Here is a 17444-nt window from a genome sequence, read left to right as displayed (position 1 = left end):
GCCTGTTTGGGTTTTCTATTTTTCCTAATTCAGTCTCAGAAGGTCTTGTGCTTCTAAAACTTGCCCACTTGTTTTTATCCAATTTATTAGCATAAAGGATTCATAGTAGTCATTTATGATTCTCTATAATTTTAGATGTTTGCTGTCATGGCTACTCTTCTGTTTCTGATTGTATTTATCAGACTTTCCTCCTTTTTTTTTTCCTTAGTGATTCTAACAGGAGGTTTGTCTATCTTGTTTACTTTTTCAAAGAAAAAGCTTTTGGTTTCATGGATCTTTTGTACTGAATTTTTTTAACTTCTGTTTCATTTACTTCCACTATAGTGACTCTTGATTTCATTTTGGTGGGGCGTCAAGTGTTATTATTTATTTCTCAAAGTGTATATATTGGGCCCTTGGCATTAAGAGCATCTTGGGTGAGAGGGGGGTTATTAAAGAAAAGTGTGGTATCTGTGTTTTAAAAAGAATCCCAAGTATGGGCCCTCCCTGGTGGCGCAGCAGGTTAAAGCACAGCACTAAGAAGCTAAAAGCCACTTACGCATCCCCCTGCCCAGGAGGTTCAATCCCCCCTGCCCAGGAGGTGATCCACATTGTGTGGCAGACCTCTCCTGACCTGCCCAATGCTCCCCTCAGCAGTGTACTTCGTCAATCAGCCTGTTCTGCTCCCCACTCTGTCTTGAGTGAAGGCTCTCACCACCCCCGCACCTCTGGCCTGTACCCCAGTTCTATATGCATAAATAAATAAATCTTTAAAAATCCCAAGCAATTCTTAAGCATTCTAAACTTTGAGAACCTCGAACTTAAGAGATTCAAGCCTTAGGGATTAGAAGTACAGCAGGTCCTCAAAAAAGATCATTCAATTCAATGTCATTTAGTTATAGTATGGATGAGGGAAAAAATCGTAGTTAATGTTGAACAAAATGTAAAGGACATTGTTTAAGGACCTGCTTTCTTTATACATTGTTCCACGTAAGGCTATAGTTTCAAGAACCTATTGGTGATGATGAGTGAGCACTTACTCTATGGTATTACCATAAACAGGCATCAAACATCAGGTTGAGGAGATTTTCTCAGGGAGGTGTCAAAAAAAAAAAAAAAAAGACAAAATTCCAAATTCCAGTCACTTCAGCCTTAGCTCTATTGGGAAGCGACAGGTGTGGGCTGACTGGAAGTGAAAGTGCCCCGTGGAGGAAGACCCCCAAAACTTTGGGTCTTGTGATCTCCTGGCCAGTTTCTACCAGCAATGTGCCAGGCAGAAGTACTGCTATTCTGAGCAGAAAGAGTCTCTACACTTGCTATGTTTAATCTGAACCTTCGCAGAAGCATGATGCCTTTCTCACTACAGCAGGACATTTATTGTGATTATTCTTGTTCCAAAGAGTGGACTGATAAGTGTGTATTTCAAGTGGTACCTGTATGCCTTCCAATTGCAGCTCTTTGTGGCAGCCCTGCCGTACTGGCAGTGTGTGAGCTGTTCCCCTTCAGAACGAACACTCAGCGTGCTGTGTCAGGAGACAGAAATGATGAGCTGATGGACTTAGACTCTCCTTCTTTGGCTTCAGAATAATTACTTTCTTGGTGGGAGGGAGCATGAAACCTGGGCAGTAGAAGCAAAGATGAGCTCTTCAGTTTGTTTGAAACAACAAATCATCTTATGTGGATCAAATTATGATACAGACTTAATAATCTATTTTAAATAAGCTGATTCATGAGAGGGAGCCAAAGGAGATTCATCAAAGAGAATTGGCATTCCGATTCCACATCTGCTTGCAAAATGTCTCCATTTCCTTAATGTTTTTTGCCCTTCATCACACAGGAATTTCTAAAACCAGATTAGTTGAGTTCATTTGCTAGTTTATTCAGCAAATGCTCTTTAACAATACAGCAGTGAACCAGACGAGACTCTGCCAACGTGGAGTTTGCATTCAAGGGATAGTGATAGGACACCATCACTAACAAACATGTAATTAGAGTGATAACCAGTGACGTGTGAGCAGAGGGCCATGAACAAGTCGTGGATACATTTAAGAAGAGGTTCCAGACATGTGAAATAGAACCTACAGAGTCCTTGAAACAGAACGAGTGGGGGTGCACCCATGAAAACAGGAGAATGGCCAGAGTTCTTGGTGAGTAGAGAACAGGGCAAGGGCAAGAAGTTTGAAGAAATGGGCTGTGGTCTAGATCAAATCAGACCTTTAAAAATGTGAAAAGAATTTGGGTTTCCTAATTTTGACAGGAAACAACTGTAGAGCTTCAATAAGGGTAATGTCATGATTTTGATATATTCCTAAAGAAATAGCTCTGGCTGCCAGTGGCTGGCCTCACCAAGAGTAAAGGATGAAGACCATTTAGAGAGATAGTGGGCGAGTGAGGAAAGGTAATGGCTTAGACCAGGGGAGTTGTGGTGAGGAGCAGTGCACAAGAAAGAGCCTCAGAGCAATCAGGTGAATTGTATCTTTTGTTTGCTGAGAAAGGAAAGGCCTAGAGAGGAGGATAGTGGAGCTAGAGAATCAAACTTTCTGTTTTAGCTCTGATAAATTGGAGGTGTCCATAATATGCAGAGGAAGAGTAGGCAGATGGGACTGTGAGTCTCAGCCTCAGGAGAGAAATTAGGACTGGAACTGTGAATGTGGAAATTACCAGCACCTAGAAGATATTTAAAACCATGGAGCCTGATGAGATCATCAGAGAGTACAGGAAGAGAGAAGAGCTCCAGAGATGAGCCCTTAGGCATTCCAAAATTTGAGGCTGGGAAGATTAGAAGGGCTAAGAAAAGAAGACTGCAGTGCAGATCAGTGAGCCAGGGGAACACTTAGTAAGGGTAGAGTTCAGGAGCTGATAAAGAGGTGTTTCCAGAAGAGGGCAGGCTTCTCTGCAGTGGGACTCAACAAGTCAGGCATCTCTATGGCTGGGAGGGCCACAGCGGACTCAGGCTACAAGTCAAGTGGAGAAACAGTGAGGAAGGATGGCTTTGCATGGAAGGACGGCCTCTACCTGGGTCCTCAAAGAGGAGTGAGGTGGGGGGTCCCTGTGCAGGGGCAGCCTGGAGCAGGATATGGGGGCCTAAGTGAGGTAAGCAGAGCGTATCTATGAAAGGGTAGCCTCGGAAAGGTGCAGAGATGGAGCAGTTTAAGAAGGAGGCCACCCACAGGGACAGGGACTGGGCAGAGGAAGGAGGGGAACCATGATGGGGAGGGCAGCCCACTTTAGAGCAGCCGCACCCTAACAGAGAGGAAGTGTCCACACAGTGGGGATAGACAGAGGATGTTTATTAGGAGGTGGTCTTGGAATTCACAGGAGGAAGGGAAGGAAAGAAGGATAGGACAGAGGGTGAAATCCAGCTGCAGCGTCATCTCACAGGGATCCTCAGCTAACCCCTGCATTTTTTTTTTTTTTTTTGAAGACTCATTGACTATGCAGAACTGTCCCAGGTTTGGGAGAGAGAACTGGACTTTTATACACTGGAGTCCAGTATTGGGTGCCAGCCAGCCTAGAAGAGGGGAAGCCCTGGCAAAACTTGCTTTGTCACCTAGGGCAGTAGTCACCAAGGGGGTGGGGGAGGGGCGGTGACAGGGCTGCCTGTCTCATTAGCTATGGGAAAAAGCCCTCTGTGGCACAGCATCTACCATCTAGTCTCAAAGTACCTCCCCCAATTGCTTATTAATTAATTATAAGAGAATAAGAGTAACTTTTACAGTACAGAGGACTTGTAGACACCACTGAATTAAATGATCAAAATTAACGTCACCAGCAATGGGACAAGTTGAAATTTTACACCATCTGTGGGAATGCAGTGGAAAGAACAAGAATCATTTCTCTAATATTCTTAATCTTAATTATAAGAAAACGTCAGACAAACCCAAATTGAGGGACATTTTATAGAGTAACTGTTAGAAGTGTCGAAGGCAGGAAAATCAAGGGACACCTGAAGACCTATTCCAGATTAAAGAGCTAAACCCAGGTGCTCCTGGACTGGGTTCTTTTGCTCTAAAAGTCACTGTTGAGACAGCTGGCAAAACTTGAGTGGGGTTTGGGATGTAGATGGTAATGTTGCTGCCGGCACCACTTGGGCTACACCTTAATCCAGGATTTGATAGTTGTGTGAGCTCAGGCAAGTGAATTAATCTCTCTGAAGCTAATTTTCTTTATTCTGACCTGGGGGTTTGGTGAAACAGTGTAGATGACTTGGTGGGCAGTATGCCCTGTCTTAGCATTCAACAAAAAGCAAACCTTCCACAGGCAATAATCTCTTCTTCCAAGGAGGGGTTTTACCCTTGAAGAAAAAAATCATGAGTCATTTGAATTGGAAGGAGATTTAGGGTGACGAGCTGATATAAGCATCTTCATTTGATGGGGTAAGGTCCAGAGAGGAGAAAGTGCTCTCCCAGCTGGGTCTCAGCCAATTAGCAGCAGAGCTGGGCCAGGAGCCCAGGTGCCCCTCACTCCAGGATGATGTTCCTGTGTTAGGATGACAATGATGGTGCTGTTTCAATGGTATTTAAGAAACCCAAAACACTGTTACATGTAGTGGAGTTTACATACCAACTTAAGTATTGTTCTAAAGATGGTTTTCTCTGAGTATAGTATACCCACTCCTGCACTGGAGTGGGTAATGTTTTTTGGGGTCCTCTAAATCTTAGATTCCATCATTTTAGAAACATTCAAAAAAAAAAAAATTAGAGTCCTAGAACAGAATGTAGCTAGGCCTTTGATTTTCTCATATTAACTCAGTTGTATTCATGGCCACTGTTCAGAAAATATCAATAGTTCTCTTCAGAGGGACTTTCCCCTTCTCCTTAGCAGCTAGAAAGAACTGTCTCCTCCCCCTGAAAAGCTCTCTGTCTTGATTGTATGCTGCTTGGAATAAACACAATTAGATGAGGAAGAAAGGGGTGATTAGAGAATTATGCATAATGGCTGTTAGATTGGTTCCAAAATCCGGTTCAGGATGTGAGTATCTCGCTTGGAAAAGGCTGTTCTGGGAAAGGACTAATTTCTGGTTGAAAAGTTGGGGCTTGAGAAAGGAGGAGAAGCTTCACAAGTTGTTGATAAGGCTGCCTGCCTGCTGCAGTGCCCTCGAGTACAGGCCTACCTGGACTGTGTTCCCAGTGATAGAGCAGAGGCCAGGCCTCTTTCTGAATGGCATGGCACAACTTGTCCCAAGACAAGAAGATAGGAGTCACAGACATATTGGCAATTCACAGTTGCACTGCAAACATTCACCAGGTGTCTCCCAATGTGTGATGTTCTCAGGCATGCTGGGGATGGAGGGAGCTCAATGGTGAAGACACTTTACCCCTTCAGGAGCTACCTGCCAAAGAAGGCAGTGGAGAACACAAAGGGAAGCTTTGCAGTGAGAAGTGCTAAGGCTGTGAAACTAGAGACATTGACCACATGACAAGTTGAGTTTTGGGATGAATTTGAGTTCAGTTCAATTAAGCAAATCAGTCTATGCTGAGTCTGGGATCACAAGGTTTTCAACTGAAGTGAGAAACATCAGCTTGTGGGCAACTATTGTAGTTCGAGCAGAATTTGAGAAGAGCAGCATCACCCCATTTTGGGTGGGTTATTAAAGACTTTTTTTTTTTAAAGATTTATTTATTTATGGATACAGAATTGGGTATAGGCCAGAGGTGCAGGGATGGTGAGAGGATTCACCACACACAGAGTGGGGAGCAGAACAGGCATATAGATGAAGTACACTGCTGAGGGGAGCAGCGGGTGGGTCAGGAGAGGTCTGCCACGCCATGTGGTCACCTCCGGGGCAGGCGGGGATCGAACTCATGCAGAAGTGGCTTTAGCTTCTTAGTGCAGTGCTTTTAACTCACCAGGGAGGGCCCTAAAGAGAAAGACTTTAAACTAGTGACTTTGAGATAGCACTTAAAGGATGCATAGGAAGGAGCCCAGGAAATGGATAAGGGAAAAAAAAGGATGTGGGCATTTCAGTGAAGCTAAAATAGCAAGGGTGAAACTCAGGAGGTGAGAGCAACTTTGGGGATACTTAGGAGTGAGGCAGGAGCTTCTTGGGGAGGAATAAAAGAGAGGGGGTGACTAGTAACAGAAGACTTTGTATTTCAGGTTAAGGGGCCCCTCAAATGCTCTCACAGAAATGCTCCTTCAAGAATTCATGGGTTCATTACACTGTAGACTAAGTGCATTTTTTTTAAAGAATTATTTATTTATGCTTACCGAACTGGGGTACAGGCCAGAGGTATGGTGGGTGAGAGGATTCACCCGAGACAGAGTAGGGAGCAGAACAGGCATATTGATGAAGTACACTGCTGATGGGAGCAGCGGGTGGGTCAGAAGAGGTCTGCCGCTCCATGTGGGTCAGCTCCATGGCCAGGGTTGAACTCGTGCTGCAGTGGCTTCGGAGAGCTTCACAATGCAGTGCTTTAACCTGTTGTGCCACCAGGGAGAGCCCATGTGCATTTTTTTTTTTTTTAAATGGAGCTGGTATTCCTAATTATTTTATTAATAGTATCCAGCCAAGACCAACAGTTTATAATTTATTTTTAAACCTTAGCTTATAAAATTGCTTCTTTGAAACTAAAGGCACATCTTGCCAGAATCAGATTGCCAGCTATCATTGGGTGCTACTTCCACTCAGCTTTAGAGGCACAACTGTCATTTATCAAATCCAGAACATGAGTATGAAAGTTGAAAGAAAATTTAAGAAAAATCTGCCTCTCCGTGCCTTCCTTCATAACTCATTTGCTTCTGTACCAGTGAACAAGTCTTCCTTCAGGCACTAACGTAAGCCCGTCCCTGGGGGCCACTTTGCCACCTGCCTCTCCACCACCTCCAAACTCAGTCACCAACTCCTGCTAAGTCTCTGCCTTACATACTGCTCAAACTTCTTTCCCTTGGGCCTTTCGCTATGGTCTGAGCTGCCATTGCCCTGCTCAGGATTTCTGCAGTATTCTCCTGTTTTCACACCTCTGTACTTCCCTTCCTCTACTTGGTTCTCCACAAAGCCATCAAAGCAGTGGTATTAAAATGCAGAGTTGATGGTGCCTGTCTCCTCTTTGCAGGCTTTTCAATGGCTCCCAGCATGCACACTGGGATCTAACTCAGCACACCAGGCTCAGCACTATCTGATTCCTGACTGCCCTGGGTCCATTTCCTATTTAGCCCCTCCTCAAGTCAGGCTGTCCTCTTTAATTTCTAATTTGGTTAAGTCCTATTCTCTCTCAAATCTCAGCTAGATATGGTCTCCCTAGGCCTTCCTGACCTCCCACTGGGATGCACCAGAGAGTCGGCACACATCACCATTGCAATTAATGATGGATTGTGTCAAGCGCCCTTTACTCCTATAAACTCAATTCCCAGAGTCCGGACCATATTTACCTTGTTAAATGCACCCTGAACTGACCTTAGTGCCTAACACTAGGACATAAAAAAAGCTAACAAATATTTGTTTGAGTAAGTGATTTTTCACATTCCACATATGCATGTCTGGAGACCCTTACAAAAATAAGAAGATAAAACCTCCTATGTTGGATATCCTTAAACATCAACTCAATATATATGATACATCAACTCACTACTTAAGATCAATTACCACCCTGCATTACTACTAAATATCTTAGAAAAGATCTTGTATGTAAGAGAAAGTAAATAGGGGTGACTAATGGAATACTTTGATAAGTGCTTAAACTTTGGTAAGACCAAGAGTGTGACTAAAAACTCCTACTTAGTGATCTTCAGAGTTTGGGACTTAATCAGAAACTGAGGGGTATCCAGACGTCCAGTGTAACACATTAGTTTACAGTGTGTAATACAATTATTAGGCACTGCTGGTGTCTGCTCAGCAGTGTATTTCTCTGATGTGCAGTCTATGTGGGAATCTGAATTGTACTCCCAAGGGGTAGGGGTGTCGGGGCACAAAAATCATCATTTATACATCTGGGTTCGTCTTGAGCTGGATGAGTAATCAGAACGGCATCAGATATGTTCACAAAGGAAAAGCAAGTAGTTTAATAATATATGTATGGAGAATTCACATGGTTATAAATTTTAAAGGATAATTGGAGCAGAGCAGGAATATTTATCCTGTAGTTTAGTACTTACTGCATCAAGAACAGAGGGGAGATTTCATGTGACCCACAGGAACAGGATGACCTCCTCCTTACTGTTTCATGTAGACAGAGAACATATTTTTTGATCAACTAGAACTGGTTGAGACCCCCAAACTACACTCTTCTAAGTCATGAAAGGAAGAGCAATGATTTCTTCAAGTAGGAAAAAGGCAAAAGACCTATTAATTTCTTCATTGATTATGGAAAAGCAAAGACTTAGGCAAGAACTGAAGCATCTCTTAACCCTCACTACTTTTAAGTAAAGTAACCTGCAATCTCTAAGTAAAGGCAGCAGGTACCCAGGGCCTGGATTAACCTCTAGTTTCCACACCAAGGTGATAGGAGACTACTCTGGATCAGTTGAAAAATGTCTGCGTGGCCCTTTTGTGGCAGATGATTCCACAGGGATCATCAGGCTTAAGAATCAGGCTCAAGAGGCGTGTGGTCTAAATGTCATATCAAGTCATGGAAGGAGAAAGAATGTCCTGAACGAACTCTACAGGTTTTGTGGGCTCTACCCCCACCTCCAGATGCTGGACCTACAAATCCCATCAATACCAAAGAGAAGTGTGCTGGGACCTGAGGTTTGGCTGTAAAATTGGACTTGTGGGCTTTGGGGGTTCTTGGCCTTGTGGCTCACGGCTTGTCTCTTGGCTCTTCACTGGCTGTCAGTGTGCTCTTGGGGTTCCAGGTCAGCAGAACTGGTAGGACACATTAATAAACTTATCGCTCTCTTTCCCTGAGTTAATCATTTCTCTTTTCCTTTGTAAATAAACCCATTATTATTAACCTTTTTGTGTGTGCCTACACTTGAATCTTAAACACATGGGGAGGACTCACAATATGAATTGGGTTGCCCTGTAACAGTCTCACTGACTCAATGTGAAAGCTTTGACAAAATAGTCAGAAATCAGCAGCTTAAACAGTATCTCATAGGTGATTATGTTTATCTGTCCTTAGACACATTTTCAGTATACGAAAGTAATTTTGTTCACTTCCTTAATCATGTGCACTTTCTGTTAAATTGATCTCATCTAGACTGCACGTGTTTCCCCATAGCTTCAGCTTTAATGGCAGTAGTTGGACTAAATGGTGGCAAAAAACATTCACAGAGCAATCAAAGTTATGTTTAAACTAAGTAAAAGCCTCTCAAATATGAAATAAATAGGTTTTTGAGTGGTTAAGGTGGAGCTAATTAAGTAAACTAAGTGTTACTAACTGAAAATGAATTGATATTTTTAAACAAAGCAAGATGATTTAAGTAGGAACATTACTTTATAAAATAGGTTTTGAAGTTGGGGAAACATCCCCAGGGAAGATAACAACTTACCATTTGTGAACTACTAGATGAAAAACATTCCTTTTTATACAGTTATATTAAAACTATACAAATGAAATAAGGTAAAATAAAACATTCACAAAAATATTGCCAGTATCTATGAATTTCTAGAAAGTCCCACTTATGCCCAAAGCCAAATTTTAAAAAATTACAATCTGAAAATCTGACTTAAATTCTAAAACATTTCTGAACTTGAAAGAACAGAAGTTCTTTTGTGTATAAAAGTTATTCACAAATTCTAATTCTATTTAAAAGGCTAATAAAAGTTCAAAGGTGCATAAAAATCACAAAGCTGCCCTGTCATTTGTATACAAATCTAGGAAACTTAGTGCCTGGAGATACTTATCTTTGACCTTCTATGCTGATGCGCCCCATTCTCCTTACAATAGAGAACACTAGGAGCAACAGTGGCCAGTCAATTGCAAATGCACCCTCCTGGTTTCTTTTGTGGAAATTGCACCATAAATAATTTTAGAGAAACATATTTAGAACTCCTTTTAGTGCTACCTTTCATATTTTCAAAAGGTAAAAATCTAGTTCACTTATTATAGCAACTCCTTTTTACAGATGTCTCTAAAGTGTTAAAAGTATATTTCCAGAATGTGTTATATAACATATTTAAAATATCTATACCTAATGTTCAAACAGTCCTTTTTTAAGTCTTTTTTTTTTTTTAATGGACAATTACCTGACCTGGTTTTGTGGAGAGGATATTTGTGAACCCTCATCCTTATAAACATATGTACCTTTCTCTGAACCAATACTACTGTGGTATTGGGCTTTAGGATTCTGTCACTGAAGCCTAAAGAAGACTTCCTTACTTGGCACAACTGTAGGCATTGACTTACCGCAAATATCAGAGGAAGTGAAGTCAAAGCTTGCATTCTGTAGAGCCGGAACTCTGTGTCTACAGTCCTGGCTCCATCTGCCTGCTACAGGGCAATTGGTAGGGGAAAGAGAGGAATGAATTAAAGCATCCTTTTAAACAGGCCTAGATCATATAAATCACTTCCCCAAAAGTCCCCTTAAAATCTGAGAAAACTAGTACATCATTAATCAAAGTTCAGTTAAAGTTTACTATCGCAAAAGTGGGGAGTAGACTCAGTGGAGTCTTGGCAGGATCTGGAACAGGTGTGTCTGTGCTGTAATTCTGATTTAATTGTAGCCGCCTGATTTATTGAACGCTGGCTCTTCAGAGACTAGAAGATGAACTGCTTCCCTTCTCCATAGAACGCATATATTTTTTAAGGCCACATGGGCAAATACAAAATGGATATAAAATGCTTTAGTCCTCCCAGCATTTCAAGGCTTTTACTAAGGAATTCCCACTCCCCCTGTCATATACCTCTCAGGACAACATTTTCTCACCTTCTCATTCCCTCACTCATCCCATTACTGCTCCAGCTACCTCTGGTCAACCACTCGATATGATGAGGAAAATGTTTTGAGGCCAAATCACAAGATCTTAGGCCTAGAAGAATATGGAGTTTCCACTGCTTTCTGAGAGAATCACAGATATTGGCGACAATGGGATATAGAATCTGTCCTTTATTTGGTTGGTTGGGCATCAGCTCCAGTTGGGAACTGGATACTCTGAGTTTTATGTCCAAGAATAGGATGGGAATCCCAAAACTGGTCACCTTTCTGGTGAGCATTGCTCACCTTTTCGGTGGGGTGAGGGATGAGCAAGATGATGAAAACCCAAAATTGCCCGGCTCTGCCACTACCTAATTTCCTGTCTTTATGTGCCTGACTTTATGTAGTTAGGGTAGAGATAGTGAGGAGGTTAAACTGTCTGTGAAGCTTGCTAAAAAAATAATGGACTAATAAAGATTGAGAAAACCAGAAAAGTAGTCAGCAGATGTTCTGGAAATCAAAGAGCTGGGATTACTGCAGCCCTATGTTTATTGCAACTCTATTTACAATGGCCAAAATATAGAAACAACCCAGATGCCCCAAAAGAGATGAATGGATCAAAAAGTTGTGGTATATTAACACTGTGGAATACCACTCAGTGATCAAAAAAAAAAAAAAAAGACAAAAAAGACAAACTCATACCATTTGTGGGAACATGGATGGAGCTGGAAGGGATTATGCTCACTAAATTTAGTCAGAAGGAAAAATATAAATATTGGATGTCTCACTATATGTGGAATATACAGAAACCAAGCAAAAGGTCTTCAAGGAAAAAGGAAAAAGTAGCACATTAACCATAGGTCTAAGGCATACAGCAAAAGAAGGTGGGGTGTGTCAAAATGGGAGAGGAAAAAGCACAGAGGATATGGTATGGTTCACAGTGACATGGTAATAGGAGAACTAAGGAAACTATGGTGATATAAGAAAAAAAATTAAAGGAAAACCGGGGTTGAATTTATTTAAGAGTAGGAATATTTTATTGCCAGTGACAATAATGAAATGCCTTGTACCTATCATAGATTGAACATCCTACCTGGACAGATGTTTTCTGGTTGGAATGGGGACATCATTGTTTCTTCTTTTCCCAGGTGTTGGACTGGATTGAAAACCATGGTGAGGCCTTTCTCAGCAAACACACGGGAGTTGGGAAGTCCCTGCATCGAGCCCGGGCCCTACAGAAGAGGCATGATGACTTTGAAGAGGTGGCTCAGGTGAGATACCATGTATCGTTGTATGTATGCGGTTGGGTGAGGGACCCAATGTCATTGGGTGAAGGAGACCAGGGCCATGTCTTTTGTATTTGGTGAGGTGTGTTGGGTTGATAACCCAGGGCTTCAGGGATGCCTTCCTGTCTGATGCAAGGTATCTTTGTCTGTTCTGAAATCACTATTTTCCAGTGGGAAATAGATGCTCAATTTATTGTCTTCAAAGAAAATCTTCTTGTAGGAGTGGTCTGTAAATGTATTATCTATAAGACAGGGGGAATAGGGAGAAATGACGTTATTATCAATAGAATCATCAATGACCCAAAGATACCACTCATGGTTATTACTGCAGGTAACTGGGAATTAAAAATGAGTACCTATTCAAAGCTATGTACCTTTCAGGACCTGGAAAAAGAAATGATGACCAAGCCATGCATTCACACAACTTAGGTGCCCTGAGAGATTGGCACAATTTTTAATCTGTCTTTTGCACAATGTTCACGTTTTTAGCTAAACTGCACACATCACCACAAAGCTTGCTATTTTCCAATTTGCACAAGGATGTTATGTAGGAGACATTGACCATTTATGTAAGCAGTGGAGTGATACAAGGAGGTTTCTGTCCTGAGCCTCCACCTCAAAAATTTACCTTACTCCTTTCTGTTTGTCTTTTGGGGAGTTTTCCATTTGGGCCCTGAAAATAATCTTCATGATGAAATACTGTTTTCTAGTTGTTTTGAATGTTGCTCATCCATAGTTGTAATTAATTTATGGGTAAATAAGACTCTTAAGAATAAGACAGGTAACAGATAGATGGGGAGGGTGTCAATATAGTGGCAGAGGGGTGGTGGTGCTGATGGACTAGTGGGGGTGACAACACTAGGGTGTACCACATCTTAGCAGGTGCGTGGCTGCTCACCACATCGTCAGTCATCGAAGTGGATACCATACTGGGCTTTGTACAGACCCCCGATCCTCATCCAGAGCTGCCAGCCCCAGGAGTTATGGGTACAAAAGAGGGGGGCCATTTGAGCCCAAGGAATTCTCTGGAGGACAGGAAAGTAGTGTGGGTTTATAGCATCTTGCAGCTGCAAGTTTTCACTGAAAAGTGAGAGGCCTGACAAGAGCAGAAAAGACTGTGTCAGCAGTGACTTGAACTAGGGAAGGTAGCTGGAGCTGACCCAGATTATGGAATAAAGAAAGCCTCATGTGACCTCTTTGTGCATTGTTTGTGGGAATGTAACATGGTGCAGCCTTTGTGAAAAACAGTATGGCCAGCCCTCAGAAAATTAAATGTAGGCCTACTGTGTGACACAGCAATCCCATTTCTGGGTGTATACCTGAAGAAACAAAATCAGGAATTTGGACAGATATTTATATATCCATAACAGCATTATGCACATTATATATATCATAACAGCATTATTCACAATAGCTGAACAGCAGAAGCATCTCAAGTATCTTTGACACGTGAACGAATAAGCAATGTGTGCTGTATACATACTATGGAATATTATCCACTTTTTAAATTGAAGGAAATCTATTACCTGCTATTTAATAGGTAAGCCTTGAAGACATTGTGATATGTAAAGTAATCAAGTCACAAAAGAACAAATATTGTATGATTCCAATTGTGTGAAGCATCTAAGTAGAATAATAAATAATAATAGAAATAATAGAAACAGAAAGTAGAATGGTGGGGCTGGTAGGGATTGTGGGGGAGGACTGGAGAGTTACTGTTTAATGGGTACAGAGTTTCAGTTTTGCAAAATACTCCGGAGATAGATGGTGATAGCTATACAGCAATATGAATGTACTTAATATTTGAATTTAAAATGAATTTTAAAATGATTAAAATGTAAGTTTTATGTCATGTGTATTTTATAAGCACCACAACAAAAGCAAACCTCATAGCTACACATAACCTTCTGCAGAGTCAGTTAAACTATGCCAACCCAATATAGACACAGGATACTAATGTGCCCTTAGTAGACAAGATGTGGATAGTCCAAAATACCTGGGTGGCTAGGGATTTGGGGTGTCTCTCCAGTTTGTTAGGGGTCAATGGATGGGAGAAGGTCACATAACTTACCTGACTGCTGACTGTGGCAGCGGCAGTACCTGGGAAATCTGTTGGAACAGCCCATCACATAGCTTTGGTGTTCCTGTATGTTGGCTGTCCTGTGGCTCAGTCCTGCCTCACGAGGAAGGATGTCACCTCGTTTTATAGATCATGACTCTAAGACGTTGAAAGTTCTACAGTGTGTCCAAGTCATTGGCTTGTCAGTGACTCTGCTGGGACCCAAGCTCAGGTTTCTTTGACTTGAGAGTCATTTTCTTACCCTAGTTTCATGCTTTTCCTCCTTATTGAAGTATAGGAACTGAGTGTAAGATTTATTTTCAAGTGCCAGTTTGCTCTTGGAAAGTGAAGTACAAAAAGCAAGTGTAGGGGTGTGGGGGTTCTGTGTGGCCACCCTGTTAGACATTACTTTTCCCTGATCCTCTACTGAGAATCTCTTGATATAATCCACTTCTCTTTGCCTTTGCTCTTTGATAAAACCATATTTTTGTGAGTTGCTGCTTTCTGAAAGGGCCTTTCTTTTGGTAAGATGGTTTCCCCTAGAACGATCAGCAGGTGTGAACCACAAGTGAGTGACTAAGAAGTGGTCAAAAGGTGACTGAATTGCCCTGTAAAGGCCGCTTCCAGTGGTTCTTATCTGAAATTAATTCTGATTTCTTCCCTCAACCCCCTCTGGGGAAAGTGGGCAGTGGAAGTTCCCAGCATCTTAGAATTAGTAATCCATACAAGAAAATCATCTCTGATCACAGCAAAGGCAGGTGGACTATCATTATGCCTCAGACCTGCTTTGTTCCAGCATCTGTCCCCAATTAACTGAGGAACTTTGGAAGAGAGTGAATGTAATTAGAAATTGGACAACTCTTGAGTTAGTCAGAGGTCAATGACAGAAAGCTAAAGCATGGAAACTCTTGTCCCTTGTTATTTGGGTTGCTGGCTGTAAGATACAGTCAGGAAGATCTTCACACACAGTGTGGAATAAGAGGCTGGGTGAGCCCTCTCAGCAATACTCCAGATAGCCATGATTCTATAGAGGAACCACTTTCAACTTTGGGAGTTTATGATTCTTGGACCCACAGCTGATGTGGCAAGGGAATTCTGGACACTTATTCTTTATATTCCAGTTTTAAAATGATTACAAATTAAGACAGAAAGAAAGCTGTTATATCTGTTACAGCTCCTGGAAATTTGCCCTTCTGAAGGAAAGAACAAGCTGTCAAGCAGAAAAAATTGGTTGAGGGTCTATGTAAAGCCCTTGAACAAATATATCTCCACTTTTGGGACAGTTGGGGGACCTGTGATTCTCACCACTGGTGACTCTTTGGAGTAAGGCTAGCATTAAAATAAACATATCTGAGAAAAATTAATTTAACAACCCACTGTATTTAAAATTTAACTTAGATTTTGTGTTTATTAGCTTTTGAGAACATTTTAAGCAAAATCATCTACAACCATTTGAAAGAAATGGATTAAGTTTCTGAGTCTTCAGTTCATCCTGCAGATGGCACTGTTAGAATAGCCTACATAGAAGCTGAGCTGAATGAGGGGTGGAGTCACTCACCACAGCCTAGCTGGGAATGTTCTAGCTGTGAGGGGCCAGGGGCCGGGATGTCCAAGTCATCTGACACCTCTGTGAGTCTCTCTAGTCCAAGCTCCTGTGATTGTCTATGCTCATATAGAAGACCTGGACACTAACAGGAACTCCTCCTGGTTCTGGTTGATACTTGACTCAGGTTGCCCTAGAGTAAATCAGACACATCTTTAATCTTTATACCTTTTTTTGTGACACATTCAGTATCATTGAGAATATAAACAAGTATAAGATGGAATTGCTTCCATAATCATACTGCTGTCAGGGGATGCATGTATCTATATCTGCCCAGAAGGGAGAATGAGTACTAGAAGATTCCGTCTGGAGATACAAGCTATTACTCACTAGGAGAGAGCTCAGGTGCCTGTGGTTTGGATAGCAGATGTGCTAGCGGTCTGCTTTATGACCTCCTTAGCCGAAATGCCAGATTTCTGTAAACTAGTGATAGCTCAATCGAATATTAGCAAGCACTTACATTTAAATATGTATTATCAAAAGTCTCAAATCACCAAATCATATTTCAGTAGCTAAGTATGTTAAGTAGAATTAATGTAACATTTTTCAAATAGACCATTTAGAGAAAGATTTAAAAGAAATTAGGTACAAATAAGAACTACATTAGGCAATTTCTGGTTAGTTGTCTCCCTGTCTGATCCCTGCTTTGTTTTTTGTTTTTGTTTTTGTTTTTCCCTCAAAGTGAAATCACTATTCCATTAATTAAAACAATTCATTATGAGATGTGAGGCTAAAAAAGGTGAAAGTGGAGGGAAACATTCTGATGGACTTGACTTTGACCCTCAAAAATGTTCAAAGTGTAATCAACTAACCTACCAGAGTTGTAAAGGCAAATAGAATACATCACCTATAGAGATTCCATACAAGGGATAACCTCTGCCCTCAAAGTTGGACTATAACAATTACTAGTTTTCATGTCTGCTCAAGTCTCTATGTGGGGACAATAGAAAATTTAAAGAAACTCCTAGTTTCTGCCTTGAGGAACTCACCAGCTAGTGAAAAATATGCAGCAAACACTCTAACACTTAAGAAGTTCTATAGTGAGAGAAAAGACATAATCTTTGCTCTTTTAGGGTTCTCATATAACAAGATAAACCATTAGTTCACTTGGTGATTCAATAAATATGTCTACTAAGGGGATGGTATAGTGACCTTTGGAGGAAGTTTCATCTTTCTTTTCTTGCCTGAAATGGTGACCAATTATAGCAACTGCAATTGCAAGCAGAGGGAAAAGGTGGGAGAACTAAAATAGATGCTTTTTCACACTCCAGCTTGTTAGAGAATATGAAAAGTACTTAGGCAGGATGAAAAAAAAAATGGCGAGAAAGCCAGAAGAATGCAGAGAAATTAGTGTCATGAAGTAGGCAAGCAGAAGATTGTGACATCAGAGAAATGAAAGACAAGCTCACCCTTTGGACCTGGTATGACAGGTGGATTCGGGACTTGCATTCATAGTGCACTGAGAAGTTGCTAGTGTGAGCTGATGGGAGGGGTCTTGTGGCCACGCTCAGGAAAAAGAAAAATGTTTTATGTTGTGGATCACTCCTAACCAAGAATTTTGAAGGTCAGTTTTTGTATACTTGATGTGGAAAAATAAAAGTAGGATCCAATATCCAAGACATTATGGAGAGTCTGCCAAGAAGCTTTTATCAAGGCCATGATTTGTCCCCCACATTTGCTGCTTCCTGTGTGGAACAAACGGCACATTCAGAAGAAATGA

The 17444-nt window shown here is 41.4% G+C and overlaps 1 protein-coding gene across 1 annotated transcript in view; it reads left to right on the top strand.

Annotated features, from left to right (window-relative positions):
• KALRN (kalirin, RhoGEF kinase) overlaps positions 1 to 17444 on the top strand; it is a 408565-nt gene that overhangs the window by 87331 nt on the left and 303790 nt on the right. The window contains exon 9 of the mRNA XM_012730450.1: positions 11925 to 12047. Coding sequence (XP_012585904.1) covers positions 11925 to 12047 — 123 coding nt within the window. The remainder of the gene's footprint in view (positions 1 to 11924; positions 12048 to 17444) is intronic.

This window comes from Condylura cristata, unplaced genomic scaffold (assembly GCF_000260355.1).
Source record: "Condylura cristata isolate star-nosed mole 26May11 unplaced genomic scaffold, ConCri1.0 scaffold00003, whole genome shotgun sequence".
NCBI lineage: Eukaryota > Metazoa > Chordata > Mammalia > Eulipotyphla > Talpidae > Condylura > Condylura cristata.
Note: the sequence above shows the minus strand (reverse complement) of the source record. Positions and strands in the feature narration are given on the sequence as shown.